The following is a 26,435-nucleotide window of genomic DNA, read 5'->3' as shown; positions in this document are numbered from 1 at the left end:
TTTTTAATCATTTACCAAATACAATTTTCTTTTCAAGTGTAGACTCTGCACCTTCCGTCTTGGTCTGCTGCAGCTTACTTTTATGCATATTAAATCTATAAAACCACCCAGAACGGGAACCATATGCAGGACATCAAAGCTCACTTGACTGTGATATGTCCTGGCTGTATATATTAGAGGGCCCGAGTTGATCAGTTTGAGGAATAACAGCCCAAATACTTGTACCCATGGTTCTTATGTCATGGGCACAAGCCAGCAGTAGATGATGGCAGTGGTGAGGGTGATGGGGAATCTGCTATTTGTGCTAGCATTTAGGGTTTCAGAGAGGAGCAAACAAGACAGCATTATGTGGTTGTTTTCTACTTGCTGGTCTAAAGCCCTTGTCTCCACTACACTGTACTGCTGAAACTTGGATAGGTTGAAAATGTGCTTAATGGGAAGCTTCACTGCTGCCCTGAAGGGAACACTGTCCAGGTACTTGCTGAAAACCTGAAACCTTTGGAAATTCATGTCACTTTCCTTGGCCTGCATGTAAAGTTCTCCATATTGAACTGGACATTAATTGCCGGCTACGCTGGATGTAATTAACTGCACTTTAGTATGGATTACACTTTGGTAGTGATGAAGGAAACAGCTGTTGAACAACACAATGTTATTGTGGATGCTGCTGTTCTAACAGGTGTCTGATGAACTTCTGTGTATAGAAGTTGGTAGGGATTTTAATGCAAATTTTAGGGATATTATACAGTAATTATACACAATGAACAGTGACTTAAGCACGTGTGTGTTGAGAATTGTGTATATTTTATTTTTGAGTTTGTCAGATAAACTGAGCAAATTCTTGGAGATGTGATATATACAAATGGATCTTTTCTATATTTCATGCAGCAAAACCCAAAGAAGCAGCTATATGAATTTCAGCCATTGCCAAACACTACACTTTTGATGCTAGCTTTTTACAACAGATAAAGCCAAACATGCTTATCAATAGTAGTGCTGTCTTGATTTATCTTTAGGCAAAGGACAAATGTCATCAATATCTTCTCTCATTTAGTTTCACATATGGATTTCTGCCTGTGTAGATTGGAAGAGGGCCTATGCTTTATACTGGAAGGAGACTGATACTCATGCAATTGCTGGCAGAGTACGTGCTATGTACATTCTCCCTCTTATTCCTAGTCAAAAGGTTTCACAAGGTATCACAGAAATAAAGCGTCACTATTGCAATGTATATGCTTTCCTGCTAGACCAGCTACTTCTTTCCAAATATCATGCTCCAGTTAATGTCTAATGAGTCATGCACTTCCTGTGGGTATCAGAGATATCACCTGTTCTTGAAAGCTTATTCACACGTAGGGGTATGAGCCTTGTACTTATATGCACAGAAGATCTCAGCAACACTTGATGCTTTAACACAGAAAAGATTACAGTCATCAGCTATGAGATCATAAACAAATTACTGCCACATATTGATCCTCCACAACTCCTCCATATGATGTGGAGAAGCGTTTGACTGAAAAGACTTTTTATTTGAAATGTGGTGATGTTTTGTCATCATCACAGTGTTGACAGTCATTCAGAACTACCCAAAAGTCCAAGGGATGTAGTTATGTCTAGCTTTATCTCTAGAAAACAGTTCTGGGAAAGGAAGCGGCACATTTGTCATTGCTTTGAGTTCTTTGGGCAAGATGAAAAACAACTATTGAATTGCCTGCAAGTTGTTTTGCGTTGATTCACTTGGGAAAGAACCACTGTGTCTGGAAGAGGAATCTGGGTAATATAGTCTGGTCTTCGTTGTGTAAAAGTTCAGTTATATGGCCACAGTGATACTTTCCAATCTTAGTCCCTGACACATTATACAATGCAACGCAAAGAAGGCAAAGTACAGGTTGATGTTCTTCTTCGGACAAATCTTTCTGCATTTTATAACAATGTTCAGGAAGAATAATATAATGAAATATTCTGTGTTTAATATTTTTATTTTACTTTAACATCTTTGCAGACTCAGTACCTCATCACAGAAGACTATTATCTGGCTGTGTATAGCTAGAAATGTGAAAGGTTCAGTATAGGGTTCCTGGCTTTAAAAGGGTCGTTTTCTTCAGCCTGGGATAACAATACCTACTACGACTATTTCTCTAAGGTAAAATTGACAAACACAATGTTTCTGAAGGCCACTGGCCATTCAGAAAAATGTAGATATCATTACTGCCACCTATTGTTACAAGTAAAGAATTGAAGATATTTTCATAATTGTATTTTTCCAAATGGAGATAAAATTGGAAAATAACAAGCTTGTTCCAGTTGAGATGTTTGTAAATAAGCATGTTGTGGTGCCTTCTTTGACAGCTTTATTTTCAGAGCTATACAAAACTGGCTCGTACAAGTGCTGAGAAAATCCATGATCTTCACAATCCCCTCGTAAAACATAGTGCTGAACTAAAAAGAAACCACAGGCACTATAGTTCTCAGTATCACAACAACATATTTCTATATATCTAGGTGTTACAGTCCCAAGGTTTGAGCCATGTGTCCAAGCGCTCTTTAGAGGTACATAGGAAGAGGTAGGGTCTTCAGAGGCCTTAATTAGTGAGAGCTTTTTCACTTGTCTGATTATTACAGCAGTTATACCTTGCATACGTACTAGAAATGCCACACAGGTTGCCACACAGAAAGAAAAGGCTGGACTATAGGATTCTAATTAGCATCATATGAAACCATGCTACCAAATAATTAGTTCTGCATTTAAGCTCCGGTTGTGGGAATTGCAGAGAAAACAAAAGATTTCACATAAAAGAGAAGACTTTAAGTAAGAAAACCCAATAAAATGATTTTTTTTTTTTTGCAAGACCTACTGACTTGTTGAGTACTTTGGGTTCATGAATAATGCACCACAGATTCTACAATGGAAAAATAGTATGTTTATGACTAGTGATAAATTTATTATTTGGGATTGCATGAACAGACTTTTGCCAAAGCTGTTTCAGTTTTATGGAATGTTTTTCAAATCCTGAAACCTTTACTTATTTTTTTTGCCCGGATTCCTGTGTTGCTGTTATAATTCTAATGTCTAGATTTAGCAGTTGCCTTAATGAGTACTCTGAGATTTGAACATATAATTAAAAGATCATAAAGCTATTAAAACACTGTGATAAAACCAGATCACCTTTCAAGTTTCAATGCTTGTTAGTTTGAGCCTTTCTTGAAGGAAAAAGTTGATTTTTCTAAGACACCTGATATCTATCTATCTATCTATCTATCTATCTATCTATACTTATTCAAAAAAACAATCTTACTGGAATCTGATGATTCTGAAGCTGTATTGAGTAAATCATTGCAAAACTACAAATTTGGCTCCATGTCTTATTTGAAGTCTTAAATGTAGATTTTGGGGTTTTTTTTCTGGATCAAGATATCAAGATGGGGCTGACTCAGTTAGTTCCACTGGGCAGAACTTAGACCAATCAATATTATAGTCTTTTTGACATTTTGGACTAGACCAGGACACTGGAAATTATGCCCTTTGACACTGCAAGTCATCTGTGTATGACAGGCTCCAGGAAGTGCAAATGGAAATGGCTGCTTTTATTGAATGATTTATTGTACCCTTGCTTCTCAGAAGATAAATTTGTGTATGGACATCCTAGTGTCAAATAACAGTTTATTTTGCTTTCAAACAGTATTATTGGATCTCAGCTGCACTGGAATTTTCTCCTTACTGAAGAGAGAAATTATCTAAAAAAAGTGCACTCCTTATTTATTAGTAAAATCCATAAACCAATAAATTACCTGTGTAACTTGTCTGTTATTGCCAGAGAATTAGACGAAGTTTAGATATTTAAACATAAGGATTAGTACTTTAATTTTTCATCACCTCAATCAGTTGTTTCCACATTTGCAGTCCACACCTGTGACCAGTGGATTCTGTTAGTATACCTTGTTTCCTTATTCCTGTTCCAGTCAGACACCACAAACTGTGGAAGCCTATTTCTAAACTTAATTATTCTGGTGGCTTGGGTGTCAGATGTGCTGCCTTTTGAAAACACATGCAGATTCATACAAACAAGCATCCACAGGTGCCTTTTCTTTACAGATCTCTCATAAGCTAATACCACATCTCAGCTAACTTCAAATTTTACTGAAGTCTTTAAATTTCAAAGTTACAGTGATTCACGGGGTCGTGTCATGGTACAGTATTCATTAGAGCAGGAACAGAAGGCTCAAAAGGTCTTTTTATGAAAGGATGGTAAGTGGCAGCAATAACTAGTGAGATCTAAGTGAGGGATATGTGAACTGATGATCAGAGTTCTGGAGCAGTCAAAAGTCTTTCATTCCCATCCATCTGAAAAGAAATAACAGTAACGAACTCTGAGATTCATACTATGATTTTGTTTCCGTCTCATTGAACATTTCTTGAAACTAGGAAGGATGTTGGTTGGAAACAAAAACCTAAAAAGATAAATGAGTGATGAGGTGTTGATGAAAGGAAGAGACGATGCGTCAGACTTCATTAAGGCTATTTCTCAAACGAGCAATCTTAGTAGGCACTCTGCATAGGTCAGTTCTGGGGGATGTGTAATCTCTGTGCTGCCCTTATATTGACTTTTTCTTCATCTAAAATTTCAACAAATTTGCCATAAGAAAACCTCACTATGTATGCACTCACTTTCTTTATGAAATGCAGGCCTTGGACATCGTGTATGAATCTGAATACCAAATACGAAGGAATTAAGGTCTACATCTGTGAAAATCAAAGTTTGTTCACATTTCTTTCCATAATTGGAAGAATTCCCTTTATAATGTAGGATACAGTTCACTTCAGTGTTCTGATAAAGTAGTAAGCCTCAAATAATGCATAGCCGAATTTTATATTTCCCAGCTGATTGCCATTTTTATGGCTGTTAAGAACTGCTATACGGCTAATATTAATCTAAATGAATATTGTCCAGAGCCACTCATGACACATTACTTTATTGTTATGTGGCAGGTATATGTTTGTGATTTAATGTGAAATATTGGTGTAACAGAGCAAATTCAAAAAAAAACCAAAACCCCAAAATAATGAAAAATAGAAGACTCTGGTCAGATATATTCTGTAGTATAAAAATAGATTCCAAACAAATATTGAGAATAATTTAATATTTGACAGAATTAGGTACCCAGTACACTGACATTATTGTAATTATCCCTGCATGATTTCAGGCTGTTAACCAAAAGTTGTTGCTTTTTACTGTGATTTTTTTTTAATGGTAGCAGCTGTCTCCTAGACTATAACACTAGCATCTAATAGTCAATGCAGTCTCCTAGTTTTCATATAGCATTACCTATATCCAAGAATACAACCAATGCTCACTTTCAGTCATGACTGTTCGTGCTATTTTGACAAAGAGAAGGCAAACAGGATCATGAATTCAATGAAGATTAAAAACAAGTTAATGCAACTTTCTGCGTTCTTAACACAAATTTCTTCTTCCCAGTGAAAAGAGTAATTTCAAAAGCCTATTTCTGCATAAGGAAAACATATTAGTATAAGAAATGAGATGCATAATTAAGAAGAAAGCTTCTAAACTCAGTATTTGAAGGTACATCTTACAGAATATACAGTTAGATTGTCGATACTGAAGAGAAAAGAATGAAAAAAACTTTGTTAGGGTTGAAACAACATCTACTGAAGCCGATGTAATCCTTCCAGTGACCTCAGGGGCCTTTCTTTCGATCTTGCTTCTTTTGCATCCTTAGGAGGACGCAAAATCCATCTAATTTAATTTCTCTGTAGGATGATTTGTAATGGTCTCAGAGAAAAAAAGCCCCTGGCATTCTGCAAGGGCATAGGCTGCACTAACTGTAAGCTAATGAATTTTAGTGATACGTGTATAAATATGGGCTCACCATATCCAGACTGAGACAAACATATCTTTTGACCCATGGAGTTTTATCGTTAATAAGCTCTAGACATTACCACTGCCCCTGGAGGATGTTTGTTATGGGCTGTAGTGATCGGTGAGGTTTATAGGAAGCTGCTCAGCTGATGCTCTTGACCTAAACAGTGTAAAAAGCCCTCTTTGCTCCCTGCAGAACTTGCCTATGCATGAAGGATCATGGGAAAAATTCAGATTGGAAGAGACTTCGGGAGGTCTCTAGTCCAACCTTCCGCTTGAAGCATGATTGGCTATGACATTAGACCAGAATTTATGACATTAGACTACGGATTTATGTAGTCATATCTTGAAAAACTCCAGGGATGGTGACTGCTCAACCCCACCAAGCAGCCTGTTCCATTGCTCGTCTGTCCTCAAAATAAAAATTTTCCTTAATACCCAGTCTGACCCCCTTTTGTTTCAACTTAGACATGTTCATATGCTAGATTTTGTCTTTGGAAAGCGAGTGCACATCTTCAGTCTATTCAAATAAAAGCAGTTAAGAGCTGCTTTTAAAAAAATCTAAGATTTAATTTAATGAGTTTTTACATAGCTGAGTTTTCTCTGTAAGTTACCTTTGGCTAATGAAGAGATGAAACCTCAACAGTTCTTGTTCAGAGAAAACCAATCATCATTAAAAAGTGGAAGTACTCCTAATAAGTAATGCTGGTAAAGCTGCTGTCAACTGAAATGCTCACAGGTGTTACTGTGGGATTTTAGAAGCTCAAGAGAATGGAAATATAGTAATATATTAAATCGTGCTCTGAGACTGCAAGCAAAGGAGTGAAATTCATCAGACATAAAGCTGAAAAAATGTACTTTGGATTTTTTCTGCTAATAAATAAAGAGTTAGGGATTACTATACATGTGAATTCAGAGTCAACCATCCAGAACTATTATAACTTAAGTATCTGATACTATTAAAAAGCATCTTGTGCTGACAAAGAATACCTGTCTCTGTGCTGGAAAGAAACCTTTTGATGAAGTAAGGAGGAAATATAGGCAAAAGCAAATATCAAAAATTAAAACACAGCAGAAACCAAGCCTGTGGTGTTTGCACGCTTGCTGCAAAATAATAAAGCAGAATAAAGCATACAAGCAGTGTTAGTTTTTAAATTCTTACAGGTTTAAGGAAAAATGTAGACCTTGTGTTTTACATTATTATTGATGTCATTAAAAAAGTGAAGACTGGAGGAACTCTAGCTGGTACATCTGCTACTCACATCAATGGCTTAAACTTTGTTTAAGCTTCTGAAGAATTTTCACAGAATCATGTCTTGCAGTAATCCACTTAAGTTTAATTCTCATTTGTATAAGTAAAACCCTCAGTTTTATTAAATACGAACTTTGTTTTCATGCTGCAAAAGCAAATACAAAAGTCCTATTGACCATCTAGATACTACTTATTGTATGCCTGTCACATCACATGTTAGGGATATCTTATGTTAACTAATAACCTTAATCTATTTGTTCTTTACTCTCGGAATATTTTTTTGTTCAGCCTTTCCCAGATCTTTCCTTTTTTGACAATTTTCTTTCAGATGCTATGAAAATGGGAAATCCAAAACACCTTTGTTTTAAATTGCAGCACAATACATTTTTTCCGATATTTCTCTCTAACTTACTTAGACATAGTTGTTATCAATGTGAAGTGTTAGTCAATGAACAAGACTTTACTTTTCTCCCTTGTGAGATTTCCTTAGGTAATTCATGGTTGACTTCACCAACCTTTCATTTCTAGACTGATGTTTCAACTCCTGTCAATATAAATAGAGACCAAAAGTTACAACATCCTGGTTGATAATCCATAGCAAAGCGCATGAAACTTTTTCAGAGACTTGTTCTGGATTTCAAGCTTTAGAGAAAATTATATCATCATATGTTCTTCAGTCACCTTTTCTACAACTCTTTCACCTACATAAAGAATACAAAAGTGTGATCTCTGGAAGGTTTTTCACCAGAAAAAAAGCATTAATGGAAGTAGCACTTAAAACTACAGATAGTTGAAACTGAGCCATTTATGATCATTGTGAGCTTTTCCAGTGAGTTCAGAAGACTGACTGGCATAAGCAGCAAACAGGAGTCAAGCCATACTCATTATTTTCTTCCATGAAGAGGGAATATCTTCAAGCATTGGATGCAACCTCAGCCTAGAAGTTATAGAAGATACAAATAGATTATTAATCATTCCTTCCTACTTGAAAATTATATGCAGCACTTTCTTACTGCACTTTCATCCCTTCAGACAGCTTTAGATTGATGTTTGTAGCTAAGGCAATTGAAGAAAGCTAGAAATGGTTTCACAGGAAATATGAACAAGTGGCAACTAAACTGAGATTTTTCCATTTTTTTCTCATTTCTCCACAACTCATTGACTAACACTTCATTGACTAACATTTGGGAGAGCTGTTACATTAGTTAGACCTGGTCCTGCCACTGAGCAAAGACTTTGAAGGTTTCTCTGCTGCTATTTCTATGTTGCTCTGATTTTTGTGTGTGTGAAAAGATTTGGAGTGGCACAGGTACAAACTGAGAAAGTTTTGTTTATGAAATCAGGGATAAGGACGCTACCACAGCTGTACTGGTCATTGCTCTGTGTATGTTAGAGAGTAGCCAAGTGCCCCTCTGAATCCAAAATATGAGGAAGTTTGCTCCTTGCAAATGTCCTTCAATTTCTCCTATGAGCTCGTTCAAGATACTTAGGTTATTAAATGAAAGTTTCAATTCGTTCTGTTATCTAGGAATACAGTTAATATCAAATCCTGAAGTTAAGGCGCTGGATTTCACACTCTGTTGTCTGAGCATGCTGGCTAAGGGGAAAAAATGTTTTCAGAAAAATCTATGTGTAGTCATAACAGGATTTCACTTACTTAACATGCTTGAATTTAAACTGCTTAACTAGGGATTTTTTTATCTTTTAAACCCGTCTTCCTACATAAACACTGTTTTTACTATTTAAATGAATTTAACTAGAGTATTCTGGCACCTATTATACAAAACCCAGATAGTTCCTTTAAATAAATACTCTAGTTAAATTCATTTAAATAGTAAAAACAGTGTGGCATATGTCTGAACATATCCAGTATCTTTAATTTCAATGTTCCTAGACCTGCCAAGTCTTCCCATTGACTATGTTGAAACTTCCCCATCCTACATCCAGCAGGCAGAGATCAGCGCAAGGGCAGAGCAGTGGCATCGCTCCTCTGCAGTCCATGGAGCTTTCAAGAAGCTGCGTCTGGATAGGAGAGCTTTTACTGCCACACTTTAAACCAAAGATAACCACATAACAGAGGGCTGCAGGAGGCACTCTCTTCATGGTGACTCTTCTGCTTTCTCACCTGCCGTATGAATTTATGCATCATGTACATCTCCAGACATCTGATACCAGAACAGCAGCATCCTACTTAAGAAAATTGTCCACCTTCTGGCCTAAATTAACTTATGAATTTTACTTTCTGTAAAAGCAGTTTAAAGTAGCCTATTTCGAGATTTGAGGCATGGTTATGAGTCTGTCGAGTTGCTTCAGGGACTGAGGGATTGGGCTGCTCTGTGCAAGGGTCCTGCCCCCAGCTACAGTCCTGCCTCTGAGAAAAATGAGCAAAGCTGGCAGACTCCACAGTAGGGAAGATCCCTTAAGTAGGAAAGGGTTTATGGTGTCTCTGCACCTGAATCGAGTGTCAGCCACTTCCTGAATTAGTCATGGAAAGATAAGCACAGATCTAATTTTACCACTCAACTTTTTCAATATTACAGATGCAAGTGCATGAAAAATAGATTTGATAAGACGCACAGTTAAAAGGTGGAATTGTCAATGTCTTTTCTGGTGGAAAAAAAAATTGTATAGTTTATTTAATGGTGCAATACCGTAGGAGATATTCAAATTGTTTAAACTTATCTTCTTAAAAAAAAAAAAAAGTAGAAAAGTCATGGTCTTGCAATGAGCAATCCCTGGGTTCTGCATTGCTATACACATAGCAGTACCTCATAAAGCTGAACTTCTCCTTTTGCTCAGTTTTATTCTAGTGAAATACTAGCAATTGCACCATCCCAATTCTTATTTTTTATTTTCTTAAATAGAGGAATAAAGTTTGGAGTGGTATTGCATGTATCACTTATTTTATGAAGCCACAGAAAGGCCCTAACATGCCTGGATGTCACCTGTAATCTTTTTACCCATCAGAGAAGTGCAGAGCTGGGCTGTGCTTGTTAAGCTTTGTGAAGACAAAGTTTAAAATATTTAATTCAACAGTCAAAACTATGACATGCTGATTTCCATTGAAATCATTGCTGTATTTTCAAGTCGTGGATAGACCACAAAGACTATTCAACATGAAAACACAATTCCAACTCTTATCAGAAAACAGTTTTCAAAAAACAGCAAATATATTTTATATCAGTTGAATAGTTGCTCTTCTAAAAACTGTCTCATTGAGAGACTAGATAAATGTATAGAATTTCCGATGATAATTCAACCAAAGAGAAATTTTATAATATGAGCAAAGATATTTAATCATACAGTTCTTCTGAAACTCACAACTTCACCCTTATGAAATCAAGGAAGGAGAGGTTTCAGTATGGTAAATGATATGACAAGTGACTGCAAGGGGGAGGAAACAGACAAGTCAGAGTTTTGTGGGTGACATGGACTCTAGGAGAAATTTCCCCTTATATTATACATATAACTAGAAATGCTGCTGAATCAGCCAATTACAGATAGCCTGTAAATTGTGTAGAAGAAATGCAGTATTTCATACTGAAATATCAGTATAATTTTAAATTTCCATTTCAAATGGTAATTCATAGTGAGATCATTTCCCTTACACAGACTCATACACATCCTACACCATTTCCAAATGTGTAGGGAATGATTCAAAGTAATTTATTTATCCTACATTTCCCCAGCTGCTGCCATACAAATTGTAAACATAGTCTCAGTCTACTTCACAGTTTCATATGATTCTTAGGAAGGCCTAGAAAGTGTGGAATGCAGAATACTAAAATGTAATCTTCCTTCTTTTGTTAATAAAGTTGTGGAGTTTGGGTGATGGCTGGGCTCATATCATGCAAGAAATAGAAATATTATAATTGCTATGGCATTCTTATTCCTGTATGATATTTACTTTAGAAGTAGTTTTCTAATGGTATAAAACATTTTTATTTTGCAACTTTTCACTTTTTTTATATATTCCATTTAAGGGCACATTGATCAAAACTAGTCAGTGAAATCTATATGTTAATATGGATGTCAGAATTTTCTAAGAAATGTTTAAATTGGAATAGTCAAGCCACCTCTTGGCTAAAAGAATTTGTGCAAGTGGAGGTCTTTGGAGTTCATTTACAGACCCATTTGACAGCTTATTTTGACAGTTTACACTGCCTTCTCTTTTGAGATAAGTGGAAAATTCAGCCCAGGGGGCAAATATTTTACTCAAGGTGGACTGATGCATCTCCCAGTCTGGCAATGCCACAACAAGAATGTGCCTTCAAAACTGCATGAAGCACAAAATGCCAGTGAAAAGAACACTTCTCCATCATGCTCGCTGAGATACAGAGGGAGCCAAGCCAGGGACTGATCCAGGCAGACAAGGGGAAGAGATGAGTTTCCCCCGGAACAGGTTGACACGATGAGCAATGATGCTTGACTAGTAAAAAGGGTGGGAATGCTCAGCAATGGAGAAAAGATGTCTCCATGCCTGCTGCTGACAGCAGCATGAATGTAGGTCAATGGAAAATGATCCTGAAAGTGAAGATCTTTAGGGTAATGTTGTTCCCTTGTCCCAAGAACAAGTGTGCACAGGTAGCATTTGGGTGCATAGGTACTGTTCTCCCCTGTCATTCCTATTACAGGGAATGATGACAGGAGTAGGAAGAACCAGGAAATAACTGGCTCCTAGCCTGGTGAGAGAAGGAAAACTTTGGTTTTTTTTACCATGGGTTGGCCTGCACAATACCAGGCTTGCTGACAAAGGATGGGGTACACTTGTCCCCAAGGGGCAAATGGATGATTACTAAGAAGCTAGCAGGGCTCATCAATACAGCTTTAAACCAGACATGAAGGGGGGAGGGGGACAAAATCAGGCTTGATAGAAAAAAGCCTGGGAATGGCACTCCAGTGTGTAAAGATAGTATGGTAGCAAGTCCGTTTGGACTCTCAGAGGAAGCTAAGGATAGCACTTTGAGTGACAGCAACGACACAAAGGTTACTGATGAGTTAGAAATGACAGCAAGCAGTCACTTAGGAATTAAGACTATTCCGCTCAGGAGCATGGAATGATCAACAGCCCAACTGAAGTGTATCTACATCAATGCACACAGCACAGGCAGCAAACAGGAGGAACTAGAAGTCATTGTACAGCAAGAAAACTATGATATAAATGCCATCATAGAAAAGTGGTGGGATGACTCCCATAACTGGAGTGCTACCATTGCTGGCTGTAAACACTTCAGGCAGGATAGAGAAGGAAGGAGAGGTGGTGGGGTAGCCCTTTGTGTTAGAGAGTGTTTTATTGCTTGAGCTCAATGCTGGTGATAACAGGGTTGAGTGCCTATGGGTGAAAATCAGTGGAACACCCAGGCAGATATAGCAGATATACCTGCTATAGACGACCCAGCCAGGAAGAAAAGGCTGATGAGATATTCAGGTTTTGTAAGTATTACTTAGGCCTTATACCCAGTTGGGGAAAATTTTAAAATTGCAGGTATGAAATGTAATGCATTCCTTTCCTTATTTTACAGGGACATTAAGCCTGACAACATACTACTGGATGAGCATGGTAAGTGAATATCGGCTGCTTTCTCTCAGATATTTCTAATTCTTCAGATCTCAGTGCCGTGCTCATAACATACTTTGTAAATCAGCCTCAGATGTTGGATTCCTACCTAAATCTGGACTTTCTCTACAATGTCCGTCTGTCTACCTTGTGGATTTTGTAATTCCTTCTATTGCAAAAAAAGTATGCTGATTTGACATTTTCAAGTCCTGAAGAAGAAGGAATTTAATATTAACTGAGAGCACTAGGGACACCTGATAAAAAGAAGTTAATATTTTTATTAGTAGGATTCCTATGAACCACCATAATCTCTTTTTAGGAATCTCTGAGCAGAACAGTACTAAGCACTTATTTTGTCTTATAGAATTTCTGAAGGGCTAAGCAATCTCCTATAGCAAATTCTTTCTCTTGTAATTTAATCTGAAATTACTTTCCTAAATTTAGATATGGAATTTGGAAATTTGTCTTTAAGTCTGCAAAATTTTTATGGTCTACATGTTGTACTGACTTAAATAAGATAAAAATGACACTAAATGTCTAATCAGCTTTGAATTTTCAGTACTAAGTCTATGATGTCAAGCAAAAAAAAGGTGTAATATGAAATAAACACCCTGTTAATGTCTTTAAACTTAAATTTTACACATATATGCTGTCTCTGAAGTATTTTTCTAGAATCTCATGCATCTTTTTACAACTATTCATAGGAAAATATGAGGAAAACACAGGTAAAAGAAGGCATTATCTTTGTATCAGCTAGAATAGAAATATATACAGGAAGAAAAATGCAAAAAGGAGATGTGTGTTTGCTACTATGGGAAAATCCTGTGCCTTGTCCACATCAGAAATTTATTAAAAGCAGTTAATCTTTGAGAAAATATAAACTTGAAATGATGCCAATGTCACCCTTATCTTTCAAAATCCATTGCAGAGCTGCTGGGTATACAAGTTAAAGTGGATCAAAGAGATACCATAGCAAAGAGCCACAGTTTTATCCTGGGAATATAGAACCTAACAAAGCTAAATATGTTGGAGTTTTAAACCATCTAGATCTTCAGAAACTTAATGTTTCAGAGGCATAAGTGTTTATGTTCCCTAGATGCTAATATCAGCAAATAAGCAGGAAATAGAAATCTATTGTCTTTCAGTCCTGTGTGAATTAAAGATGTTAAAGACAACACGAAATAACTATGAGTGTATTATATCTCTGACTGACAGCCTTTGAAGTACAGTTGCTCTTATCTCTCTTTGCCCCTCATCAAGGTCAATTACCGCACAAAGTCAGCCTCTTGTGAGACACTTCCTATGGAGGCTCAACTACTTGCAGAGAAAAAGCTATTCCAGACTGAGCAATATGCTGCAAAATGAAGGGATTTTTGGTTCTTAGAAGCTATTCAGCAACAAATTACCTGAAGCCAGATTAGAAAGTTTGGGGTATATAAATTCTTTTTTTTTGCAAAGCAGTAGAATACTGCTCCCTCGTATCACACCTGCAGAAAAGTGGTAAAAAAAAGTGCTTCTCCAGACTTGCAGATAGACCTCAGTCAGCAGAATTAATTAGCTCATGGATTTTTGATTCACAGATCTGTTACGTGCCTGAGAGATGTAATTTGCTCAACATAGACAAGGGTCCACACACTTCAATTCACCAAATGAGGTGACCTCAGCAGGACAGGTGTCGGTACTGTGCTTATCACTACAGGCTTCCTTTACAAATAACTGAAATACATAGACATGTTTTAGATCATCTGATCTATTTTTCATATCTGAACTATACATCAGTATCTATTTCTTTTTGGTGACTAACATCTTGAAAGTTTTGAGTAAAGATATAGATATCCACCTTATATATGTATGTTTTGCAAGATGACTGCTATCCTTGAAATCCATAAAGGCTTTGATTAAGTTGCAACATAATAATATAATTGTTAAGGAATCATCACATTTCACTTAATAGATAAATGTGCTGAATATGTACACAATAAATATGCTCGGCTGTAGAGGAAGCATAATAAATTAACCTAACTTGAGTCTAAGGAGGTGCACAGGAACGAACTTTATTTTAGCCTGTGGTCTCCAAGATGGCACAAAGGTTTCCTGTATGGATGACTTTACCCTTTCTTACAGTTCATTAAACAAATTGTGCTTGTGCAAGATATTGTGGAATTGGATATTCACAACTTTTAGGACAGAGAGTTTGTCTCAGTGAGTTATATTTCTCTGACCTAGCTGAAAAAAACTATTTTGGCTGAAGTCAAAGTGAAGTGTTACACCATTCACATTGCCTTACATCTTCAAGCACTTAAACAGGCTGACTTTCGCAACATATACAAAGTTTGTAACAACCAACCCGTCAGCCTTGCTTCTGTGCCAGGGAAGATCATGGAAAAGGTCCTACCTGACCAACCTAGAGGCCTTCTATGATGGAGTGACCACATCAGTGCACAAGGGAATAACTACAGATGACTACTGTAGGGCCTTTCAGATGGTCCCCCACAGCATCCTTCTCTCTAAATTGGAGAGAGGCAGATTTAATGGGTGGACTCTTCAGAGGATGAAGAATCTGTCGGATGGTCAAATCCAGAGCATAGTGCTCAATGGCTGATGTCCCAACGGAGAGAGGTGACAAGTTGTGTCCTTCAGGGGTGTGTATTGGGGCCACTGCAGTTTAATGTTCATCAATGATGTAGACAGTGGAATTGAGTGCACCCTCAGACAGTTTGCAGATGATACCAAGCAGAGTGGTGCAGCTGACACACCTGAGGAACTGGATGCAATCCAGGGAGCCTTGGACAAGTTTGTGAAGTGGACACATGTGAACATCAATAAGGCCAAGTGCAAGGTCCTGCACATGGGTCAGGGAAACATCTGGCATTAACACAGAATGGGGGATGAAGGGATTGAGAGCAGACCTGAGGAGAAAGACTTGGGTGTACTGGTGGATGAAAAGCAGAACTTGACTTTGCAACGTGCGTTGTCAGCCCAGAAAGCCCACTGTATCCTGGGTTGTGTCAAAAGAAACATGGCCAGCATGTCAAGGGAGGTGATTCTGCTCCCTTGAGGGAGCTGGCCTCTTCTCCCAAGTGACAGGGGACAGGACAAGGGGGAATGGTCTGAAGCTCTGCCAGGAGAGGTTCAGGCTGGATATCAGAAAAAAATTTTTCATGGAAAGAGTCGTTGGGCACTGGCAGAGGCTGCCCAGGGAGGTGGTTGAGTCACCTTCCCTGGAGGTGTTTAAGGAATGGGTGGATGAAGTGCTGAGGGGCATGGTTTAGGGAGTGTTAGGAATGGTTGGATTCGATCATCCGGCGGGTCCTGTCCAACCTGGTGATTCTATGATTCTATGATTCTACTCTGCCCTGGTGACCCCCTGCCTGAAGTACTGTGTCTAGCTCTGGGGGCCACGACGTAAGAAGGAGATGGACTTGCTGAAGCAGGTTCTGTAGATGGCCACAGAAACGATCGGAAGGATGGAGCACCTCTCCTATAAGGAAAAGCTGAGAGAGTTGTGGTTGTTCAGCCTGGGGAAGAGAAGGCTCTGGGGAGAGCTTATTGTGGCCTTCCAGACCTATAAGAAAGAAGGACACAAACTTTTAGCAGGCTGTGTTGCAATAGGATGAGGGATAATGGTTTTGAACTAAAAAAGGGTAGATTCAGACTAGGTTTAAGGAAGAAATTTTTTATGATAGGGAAGGTGAAACACTGGAACAGGCTGCCCAGAGTGCTGTTTTCCCATCCCTGGAAACATTCAAGTTCAGGTTGGACGGGGCACTGAGTAACCTGATCTAGTGAAAGATCTCTGCTTATTGCAGACCTTTGAAGATTTCTTCGAACCCAAACTGTTGCATGATTATTTTTTCTATGACTGTAGATTATAGATATTTCTGCTCGTTAAAACTAGTTACCATTACCATTTTTCTGCATGGTTTAGTGAAAACAGGAGATTTTCTTTAACCCAGATAAATGATAAATTCAATTTACAAAGAAAAAAAGCCCCATGAAAATGTATACAACATATTCAAGAGCATTCTGGCAGAAAAACCCTGAATTTTCACACTTTTCAGCAAAGCCACATCTCAACACTGCCGAGCACATATTCTGATGCATCAGTGGAAATAAATGTCTGACAATCACTAGAATCATCATGATACATGGCAACAGGGTAATCAGCTGCTTAAAACAATGTTCCACCCCTGACAGAAGATGATAGCCTTGTCTCTTGGAGAGATGCTATGTCCCATACAGGAGTCTCCTCTGAGGAAAGGGATGTTTTCAGGTTTTACTTAATGAACTGTAATCAGGCCTCTCTAAGGACATGAACACTGTTCATAAAACTGTTCTTATATTTTCTTCTCAGCTTTCCCAGAAAGCTCTTCCACTTGTTACTCACACTAGTCTCTAAATTCAGTAGAGGTGCTCTGCTCTGCCAACATGCATCTGAAATTGAGTTATTCCAGTGATAGCTGAAGGGACTACCTGGTGGTTCAAGAGAACTATAATTATTGTATTGTACAGAGAAAAGCGTTACAGAATTTTCTTAATAACAGTATTCTGCTTCCTCTACTATTCCTTTCATTTTAATGATTTAGAACAACATAACTAAAATGACAGAGTTTAGAACTGAAAGCTGGCAAGTCTGGTCCATGTTGTATCTTTTATGAAAATATCAAATAAATTAAAGATGTCTTTAAATCCATCATCTGTCAGCTATGTTGTCTAAGGAGATGTGATACACCTAAAATGCAGAAAAACAAGTAGTACCAAATAAATTAGTGCACTGCCTTTTTCAGATACGATAACGTTATTTATATAAATATTTGGTAGCACCATTGATATTAACATTTCTGGCCATCCTGCAGAAATTATGAGGCTCTATTTAGGCATCCAGGTTTTGCATTATGCAGTGTGACCACACCTTTATTACAGTCTGTATACAGAAAATTTGCAAGGTTTTGGTATTGTCTCAGTCAAGTTTTTCAGGACATCATTTTGTAAGACCCAGCAAGGTCCCTACTTCGTTTACTGAGTAAGAACTCCCTGCTTGGTCAGACGCAAGACCTTGGCTGGTATTCTGTCCTAGATGGTGGCAATAGGAGATACCATTAATGGAGCATGTCTTTGCCACTTGGTCATCAAATGCCTCGGTGCTTCTTATCATGAACAATTTCTGTATAGGGTGTTAAAGTACCTCTATACAAGGTCTGACACAAGAAAGAAAAAGAGACTAAGAGCGAGCTTGGGAATCAAGAGTGGGAGGGGAGACACAAAGAGACATCTAAGGAACATGTTCTAACCCGTCACAGTGAGACAAGTCTCAACTTGATAACTCAGTACAAGTGGATGTGTGTTCAAATACAGATGTTTTCTTATGCCTGCTTGGAAAATGTTGGTGTGCAAGTGTGAACAGTGAATTAACATCAAGTTTCTTGTGAAACTGAAGAAATCCATAACAGAAATTTTTCAATTATTGACCGAGGCTTATGGTGAAGAGTGCATATCTTATGCATGTGTTTTTGAATGGCACAAATGATTTTGACAAGGCAGAGAAAGCATGTAACATGATGATCACCCAGGCTACCCCCACACAGCAGTTACTGATGACTGAGTTGGAAAGGTGCAAAATATAATCTGAAAAGACAGAAGGCTGGGTATTTGAGCAGTAGCTGAGAAAGTTCATTTGGACAGGAAAACTGTTTGGCATATTCTAATGGGAGAATTGAACATGAAAAAGGTACACAAAGTATGTCACTAGGAATCATGTTTGGAGCTTTCGCAATGCATTGAGCATGAAAGGGTTGATTAATTCAGTATTTATTTGTGATGAAACTTAAATATATATGTATGATCTGGTAACCAAGCAGTGAAAGTCAGCAACATCTCCAAGACCAAAAAACCCACACGAGTCATTCAAAGTTCAAGGCCATGTTGATTGTTTTCTTCAATATCCGGAGTATTGTGGTGGCAGAGCACGTTCCCAGTGCCAGAGGGTTAATCACCAATATTACACACACAGAATCACACAGAATCACAAGGTTGGAAAGGACCCATTGGATCATCGAGTCCAACCGTTCCTAACACTCCCTAAACCATGTCCCTAAGCACTTCATCCACCCGTTCCTTAAACACCTCCAGGGAAGGCGACTCGACCACCTCCCTGGGCAGCCTGTTCTAGTGCCTAATGACTCTTACTGTGAAGAATTTTTTTCTGATATCCAACCTGAACCTCCCCTGACGGAGCTTCAGGCCATTCCCCCTTGTCCTGTCCCCTGTCACTTGGGAGAAGAGGCCAGCTCCCTCCTCTCCACAACCTCCTTTCAGGTAGTTGTAGAGAGTAATAAGGTCTCCCCTCAGCCTCCTCTTCTCCAGGCTAAACAAGCCCAGCTCTCTCAGCCACTCCTCATAAGACTTGTTCTCCAGCCCCCTCACCAGCTTTGTTGCTCTTCTCTGGACACGCTCCAGAGCCTCAACATCCTTCTTGTGGTGAGGGGTCCAGAACTGAACACAGTATTCAAGGTGCGGTCTCACCAGTGCTGAGTACAGAGGGAGAATAACCTCCCTGGACCTGCTGGAAACAACCAGAATTGTAGAGAAATGGGTGGATTTTGCACCAAGACATCATGCCAGTCCACAACGCTTTATCTGTGAAGGAGTTTTTAGCTAATAACGATTGTGCTTGAACACCCAGCTTATTTGGTAGACCTGGTGCCCTGCAATTTCTATTCCCAAAGATCAAGTCAGTGACTACTTTTTTGTCAATAGAAGATGTGAAAGCAACAACAGTGGAGATCCTTCACAGCCTCTCAGTAAATGACCTACATAATTGCTTTGAATGTTAGTAGAATTGTTTGCAGCTGTCAACTCAGAAGGGAACTATTTTGATGGTGATTATAGTTGATTTTCTCGATTTGTTAAATAAAAAGAGTTGTAGGCACAGTCCCTTTTTTTTGTGTGTGTCAGACTTTGTATAGTCCCTTTTGAATCTGGATGAACATTTGTTACTAAGCTTGCCTACTTCCTATTTGGAGCTGTTGCTGCTTTTGGCCTCTACACCCTCCTGGAGCAATAAGCTGTAGAAGTTCACCATCCTTCATGAAAGGAAAGTGGGCGAGGTTATGTGTTTCAAAGCATTCTTCTTTCAACAAACCATCTTTTGCTACTAGAAGTGCAGGATTTTGTGAATGATAGCCTACGATCATAATCTTAATCATGTTTAAAAACTCCTTCAACAATCTCCTGTCAGCTGAAGAGCCTTGGGCTTTTTAGTTTCTCCTTATGAAGCACTGTTTTGTCTCCTTTGTCTCGTTGTTGCCATAGTGTTGTGGATACACAGGCTTTCAGTTTCAGAGCAGATTAGCAACCATATTGGATCAAAGCTCCATCTAGTTGAGTTTCTTATCTACAAGAACTGCCAAAAAGTGAGTGACAGAGCAGGATATGAAACAAGGCAAGTTTTGGTCATACTTCCCCTACATACTCACCCAACCTCCAGCCTCGGGCATTTCCTGATCTGGATATAGTTACCACACATTTTATAACTTCCAGTGGTCTTTCATTTTCGTGGTCTTTTCTTGTGTTTGCCTGAGTGGAGAGAACTTCTAATATCCTTAACATTTTACAGCAAAGCAGTCCTTAGCTTAAGCACATTATATGAAGACTCACTGTTTGTTTTGAAGGTGTCACCTACTAATTGCACTAAATGCTTCCTACTTCTGGTGTTGGAACTTCGTCTTGGTGGTTTTCTATATAGAAATCACAGAATTAGTATTTCACTCAGCCTTAACAGGGCTATTTATATTGTATTGGCTTAGAGGACTTTATTTTAGGTTGGATTTTTGCATCTGTCAGTGATAATTTTGCTCAGTAGTCATTTCTCTAATGAGAGAGAAAGGTAAATTCAAGCTGGTGTTTGTATCTGTCTTCTATGTGTTTATATTGTTTAACAGCCATCAAAGTTTTCCTTAAAACTCTATTTTTTTGATTACATGAGAATCTTGGCTTTCACTTGAAAACTAACAGCAAAACTGAAAAAAACACAGCTGATGAACAATCTTGGCCTTAAAACTAAATCTATGATGAAAAAACCCACCCCAAAATTGAGTCTTTTGAACCCAGACATTAACTTCTGAATAACAGAACTGACTACATTATTACTGTATACTGGATTCTGGGAGACATAAAATCTCGTTAAAGATGTACCTGGTGTGTCTGCCTTAGGATTGGGGACCATGTCTCATTTAACCCTCTGCCATTGATTAACAAGTGAATGTTCTCAGTGTATTTCATTCACTTGAAACTGTCTAACCTTTGAAAATTACATTTGAAACTTTTACATAGCTACTAAACAGCCTAACCTTTTGAAATGCACAGCCTCACTGAACCCCTCTAACGTTGTCCCTGATGACAAGTGGCAGATTGCCAAGTCATGCCAAGTTCACATGAATATGAGCTTACACTATTGAATGTAGTGAAGATGAACCCAGAAAAATGCTTTTAAAACTGGTTATAGGATTTGACATTCTGAGGGCAAATCAGATCTGAATTTGCTCTAAAATGTTACTGTCACTGTGTTGAGCTCTCCCACCATCTCTGATGTATGCTGAGTCAGTGGCGCTAACTCCAGTCTGGTATTTCTTCTTTCTGCCCTCGCTTTCACCCCTTCGTTGAGAAAATCAATGAGGTTTGAAATCATGTACATTTTCCTCTGCAAAATTTTAGTTGGCCAGCCTCAGTCACCTTTCAAGACATGTTTAAATTGCCATTAAGATTTGTTCTCATTTATAAAAAATGAAATAATACTCCAAAGATCATTTGCTGTTCACCTCATATTCAGGTCATGTGGAAAAGCGAGGCATAAAAGCCACATAACACTTTTGAAGTGCATTCATAAAGCTTGTCAAAGTCATGCACTGTGCCGTAGGTATTAAATTACAGATTTTCCTTGTTAAAGACTTAACCGGAAGCTGGCTGGAGGAATGCAATTTATGAAACTTTTCCCACTGAGATACTTTCTGCTTACAATGTACATGATGGCATACATGAAATCTGTGTAGTTCGGGGTGATTTAAAAAGCCATTCTGCAGAGAGTTAGAGGAATATGGCAATTTGCCTTTTCTTCCCTTCTCTCTGCTGTCATCTAACTGTCATCTGGGTTCATTCAGCCATAGGGATTAAGCAATGAGCCCTTTCCCTGTGATACTTGCGTTTAATTAGGTAGTACTGAAGCTGTTGTGCACTGCTTTATTCCACAGCTAAATCCAAGCAGCGCTAACACACTGCTTAGTTCAGTGTAATACCTTGTACGTGAGAAAGGAGCCAGGGTACAGGGCTCTGTTTTGACATCTGTTAGTTCACCATAATATACAAAAAGGACAAACAAGTACAGGATGTGAAGCCCAGATGGGAAAAAGTCAATGTGAACTGAAATTTTGGAAACAGTATGAAGTAGACGTTATCCCAGCATTTTTACTGCAGTAATAACTACCTTACCTTTTCCTATGTACAACAGTCACAGTAAAGAGTTGTCTTAGATGATAATTAGGAAGAGTCCTGTAGAAAATTGAGGTCTAAATGTCTCTTTAAATATTCATACCAGGAATGAAACTCTTAAAAAATGTAAAAATACAAGTCACTGGGCTTAAAAGAGTTAAAGCTCTGCCTGCACATCCCTCCAGCCCTCCTCCACTGCCGATAAGCACAGAGGGTACATTGCCCACTGCCCCTGCTCCGACTCAATCCCAAAGGCAGCCTCTCCCCATGCCCTCAGCTCCCACCGGGAGCTGTGTGCGGTCCATGTGACAGCACAGCCGTCCGCCTGCCTACATGACGCCTTTCTTTCCCTCCGTAGCCATTTAGCAGCCCTCCAAGCAACAGGTAAGGGCAGCCTATGGGCCATCGCTGGCTGTGTGTTGGGGTAGAGCAAAGGTGAATTTTTTCGGCAGTACCTATGTGGTTCTGCTGTGCCCTGCTGTGGGTAACAGAACTTCCCATTGCGGCTGCGTTGGCAGCAGGACATGGAGGACCTAAGCAGAACCCATCTTTCCAATTCATGCCTTACCTTGCAGAAAGGCATTTTTAACAAAAACCATCAACCAGTGTATACAACATTTCACATGTGCTATTTTGGTTTATTTAAATGAGAAGAAATCTAATAAAAGAAAGAGAAAGAGAAAACAATGCACTGCAGGAGAGGCAATTTTCATTGCAAATCAACTATTTGGATCAGTCTGAATAGATATTATGTGATAGGTGTTTTGCGGCAGGCCATTATGCTGGCACTCTAATAGGGATCATCAGTTACAATGCTGTCATTTAAATGTCAGTACTTTATATTTATCTGTCAAAAAGGAGAACGTATTAGTCTGCCAAGATCCTTGCAGGTTTTCATTCTACAGTGTACATGGAATTCCTTAAAATTGCTGCCATGCAGTGGTTGTATGTGACTCAATTATCATTTTCGAGAAGCCTTCTGCCATAGTGTTTTATTGACTAAGAAATAAACTGCAAATCCTCTGGCCACCATGAAGGAGGTATACCACCTTGAAATCTGATGGCAGGCTGGGCTGTGAACACCAGTTCTTGTTATGGCAGCCTAACACCCTTTGCCCCTTATAAAGTTCTCACAGTTTTTGTCTGCCATGTGCCGGTATCTTCCTGGCCTGAGAGTCTTAGGAAGAAAGTGTCAAGAAAATGTAAGCAGGATTTTTTGAGAAAACTGCAGAAAGCTTGCAAACCATTTCAGCAAAAACTTTTACTGTGTCTCCCATTTGGAGAAACAGCTTCAAGCTTGACAGTAGGATGTGCCTTCTTCCTTTTGCCCTTTCAAAGCAGCTCAGATTTGGCCAAATTAGAGGCCACTGAGAATTTCAGCTCACACGTCCTACAGACTTCTTAGAGGTTGGCAGATACATTTCCTGCAGACTTTGATCACGATCTAGGTTAGACTGTCAGAGCAGCATAATCTTTTGTTGAGACTGCTGTTCCTCCAACAGGCACCACGGTAGCATCAGTCATTTGTTACACTCTTTTCATCATTGGCAGCAAACATGATAGCAGCCTTCCTCACTTAATAACTGCATCATGCCCAAGGTTTGCTCAATTCTGTGGACTGAATGAGGTTGAGATCTTGATCAAAGGAAAAATCACAGCAACCTGTCACTCAAGAATCTAGTTCAACCTATGATGTATTAATCCTGATTTGAGTGCAGGGCTAAGCTGGCAAAGGTAGTACCTTTCCTTGTACTCTGTCTTCCACAATGACATTGACAGATATAATCATAGAGAGCATAATTTCTGCTTCATTCCACAGTATAAAACTAGTCCTTTAGCAGAGATGTAAAACATAACATTAGGCCTATCAAATTAGAAGTCTGCAGATTTTCAGGCTGGGTTTATATTCATTTTGCCCTTTATGGAAAACCAGGACTAATAATTATTTCTTCACTGTGGTGGAGAAATTCAACCTATGTTTGTCATAAAACACCCCAGGAAAAAGGTAATGACAGTAGGTTTGGCTCCGCTAGCCTGATTAGTTCAGTTTAAATCAGCTGTCTGGATGGTCTGGTAGCAAGTCTCTGGGCTGACTTGTGCCACTTATCTTTCATCTTACAACCTGCTGTAAAATGAGTGACCATTTGGGAATTGCTGCTGTTACATACACGCTCTTCTGCTGCCATGTACCTAATTTTATAGTTACCGTATGCTAAAAATACCCTTTTCCTTCTCCGGTCCATTTTTTTGACCTGAGGAGACTCAGAAAAAGTCAGGCTGAGGCTAATGGTAAGCTGAAGTGGATGTGATAGCAGACAGGTGTCACAAGTGCCTGAGAGTGTGAGAGCTCTAGCTGGAGATAAGCAGGGATGGATTTCATGCATAGCTGCACAAAATTTAGTGCTGCTACTGTTAGTATGCAGTTACTATCCCTAACATCCACGGCAGGAGAAGATTCAAGGCTAACCAGCAAAAAAGGTTCAGCACTGTGAGCAAATAATGGACATAGCCATACAGGAAAGGTATTCCATCATTTTGCTACTGATACTATTTTTCTAGTTATGAGCGACATTTAGTAGTGAATTTCCATGAATTGTTATGAATCTTTCCAATTTAATTTCTTTCCATTATCACTTAAACAAGGGAAAGAATATTGACATGATGTTCTTTTTTTAACCTCTGTTTTTACTTTGTGTAATTGCAGGACATGTTCATATCACTGACTTTAACATAGCAACCATAGTGAAAGGCTCAGAAAAAGCTTCTTCTATGGCTGGCACAAAACCCTATATGGGTAAGTTTTCAAGACCCTTTTAAAAATGTAAGAAAATGCACACATTATTGTTGACTAATGGTATATTAAAAGGATTTGAAGTCCTAAAAGCATACAATAAATGTGATCAACTTCTTTTTTTTGAAAGTATATTATGTGTTAGCACCTGAAAAAAATGGAGATGGAGGGTCTGGGCAGGAGCTTGGTCTCCACGCTAGTTCTAGTAAGGTTTCACTTGGTTTTGTGAGGCAAGTTCAGGAGATTCTCAACTGTTTCACTCCCTGAAAATTCCCACAGCTGGAGACAAGAATATATGATTATATTTGCACCACTATAGCTATGGTGTAGTAGAGAACATGTAAAGTCATTTTGAAATCATCTAGGCACATCCTTAATTGCTTTTCTATGCTAAGCTGCTCAGAACTGTCTGTTAGAGTCCTATGTAACTAACACATGAAATGCCTCCTTTTAGGACCATTTTATCTTTAAATAATGTAATTTAAATGCATACTTACATTGAAAGCTGGGATAACAAAATTTAATTCACCTATCCTTGTGTGTCTAAATGTTAAGCAGCTTGGCTAAGCTAAGAATTCAAACTTCCTCTGGAGCTGAAGGACAGAAGGCATTTGCTGAAGTTCATTTGTCCTGCCAAAGTTAGGCTACCTTCAATGATTAAAAATAGTTGTGATTTGCCCTATTTGTGGCTTTTTATACACCTGCTGTTTTAAAGATGTCTGTATACACATTCGTCATTGCTCGTGGAGATGACCAGCTTAAGACTAAACTTATTTGTGTTCTGGGAAGCAGGCTAAGAGATAGGTGTGTCTCCAAGAGACTTTCTCCAGCAGATATGCTCAGACAACATCTAACACTCATGCACCAGTAAAATACTGATAAATTACCACATTCTGACAAGGTAATTCAGAGCACAAAAGGTCACTGTGTTACCATGCTTCTGCATATTAATGCAAGAGTTTTATTCTTTCCCAAGAAATAGGCATTAGCAGTTCTGTTTTCCACAGCACAAAGAACACTGTACTAACTTGGTGGGCATATGCAGGGTGTCTCCATACCAGCTGTGAGTCTGTGTCAGAGCAGTCCCAGGCACCAAAGCAGGGTCGAGTTTTCAGATATGATGTGATTCTGTCTTCAATCAACAGTTAACAGGGGCTGAAGCAGCCCCTGAGCAGCTTGGGGATAGCTGTCCCGTTTGGGCAGTGAGTGGGATACAATAACGTGTGTGTGGCCACACTGTGTCACTTAGACTCATGACCATGCTGGTTATCTCACTCTTATAAATGTAAACTAAGACTCAAGCATTTAAGTTATGCAGAGAAATGATGTTTTAGATGAATATTTTCTCAGTGTTTCATACTGGTTAGCTCTAGCTCTCTTTAAATGAGATGGCCAACACTCCACAGGCATTGTATAGAGAACATTAGGAGGCCAAATCTGGGTACTATCCTTTCCCTCAGGAAGAGGACCTGA

General features: G+C 38.8%; 1 protein-coding gene across 5 annotated transcripts in view; it reads left to right on the top strand.

Moving 5' to 3' along the window:
- STK32B (serine/threonine kinase 32B) overlaps window positions 1–26,435 on the top strand; it is a 168,380-nt gene that overhangs the window by 99,846 nt on the left and 42,099 nt on the right. For 4 of the 5 annotated variants that reach the window (XM_054066350.1, XM_054066352.1, XM_054066348.1 and 1 more), the window contains 2 exons: window positions 12,654–12,691; window positions 24,876–24,965. In XM_054066350.1, coding sequence (XP_053922325.1) covers window positions 12,654–12,691; window positions 24,876–24,965 — 128 coding nt within the window. The remainder of the gene's footprint in view (window positions 1–12,653; window positions 12,692–24,875; window positions 24,966–26,435) is intronic. The other variant, XM_054066349.1, reaches the window with a different exon arrangement.

This window comes from Cuculus canorus, chromosome 4 (genome assembly GCF_017976375.1).
Source record: "Cuculus canorus isolate bCucCan1 chromosome 4, bCucCan1.pri, whole genome shotgun sequence".
Taxonomy (NCBI): Eukaryota; Metazoa; Chordata; class Aves; order Cuculiformes; family Cuculidae; genus Cuculus; species Cuculus canorus.
The sequence above is the reverse complement of the archived record's forward strand: the minus strand, read 5'-3'. Positions and strand labels throughout refer to the sequence as shown.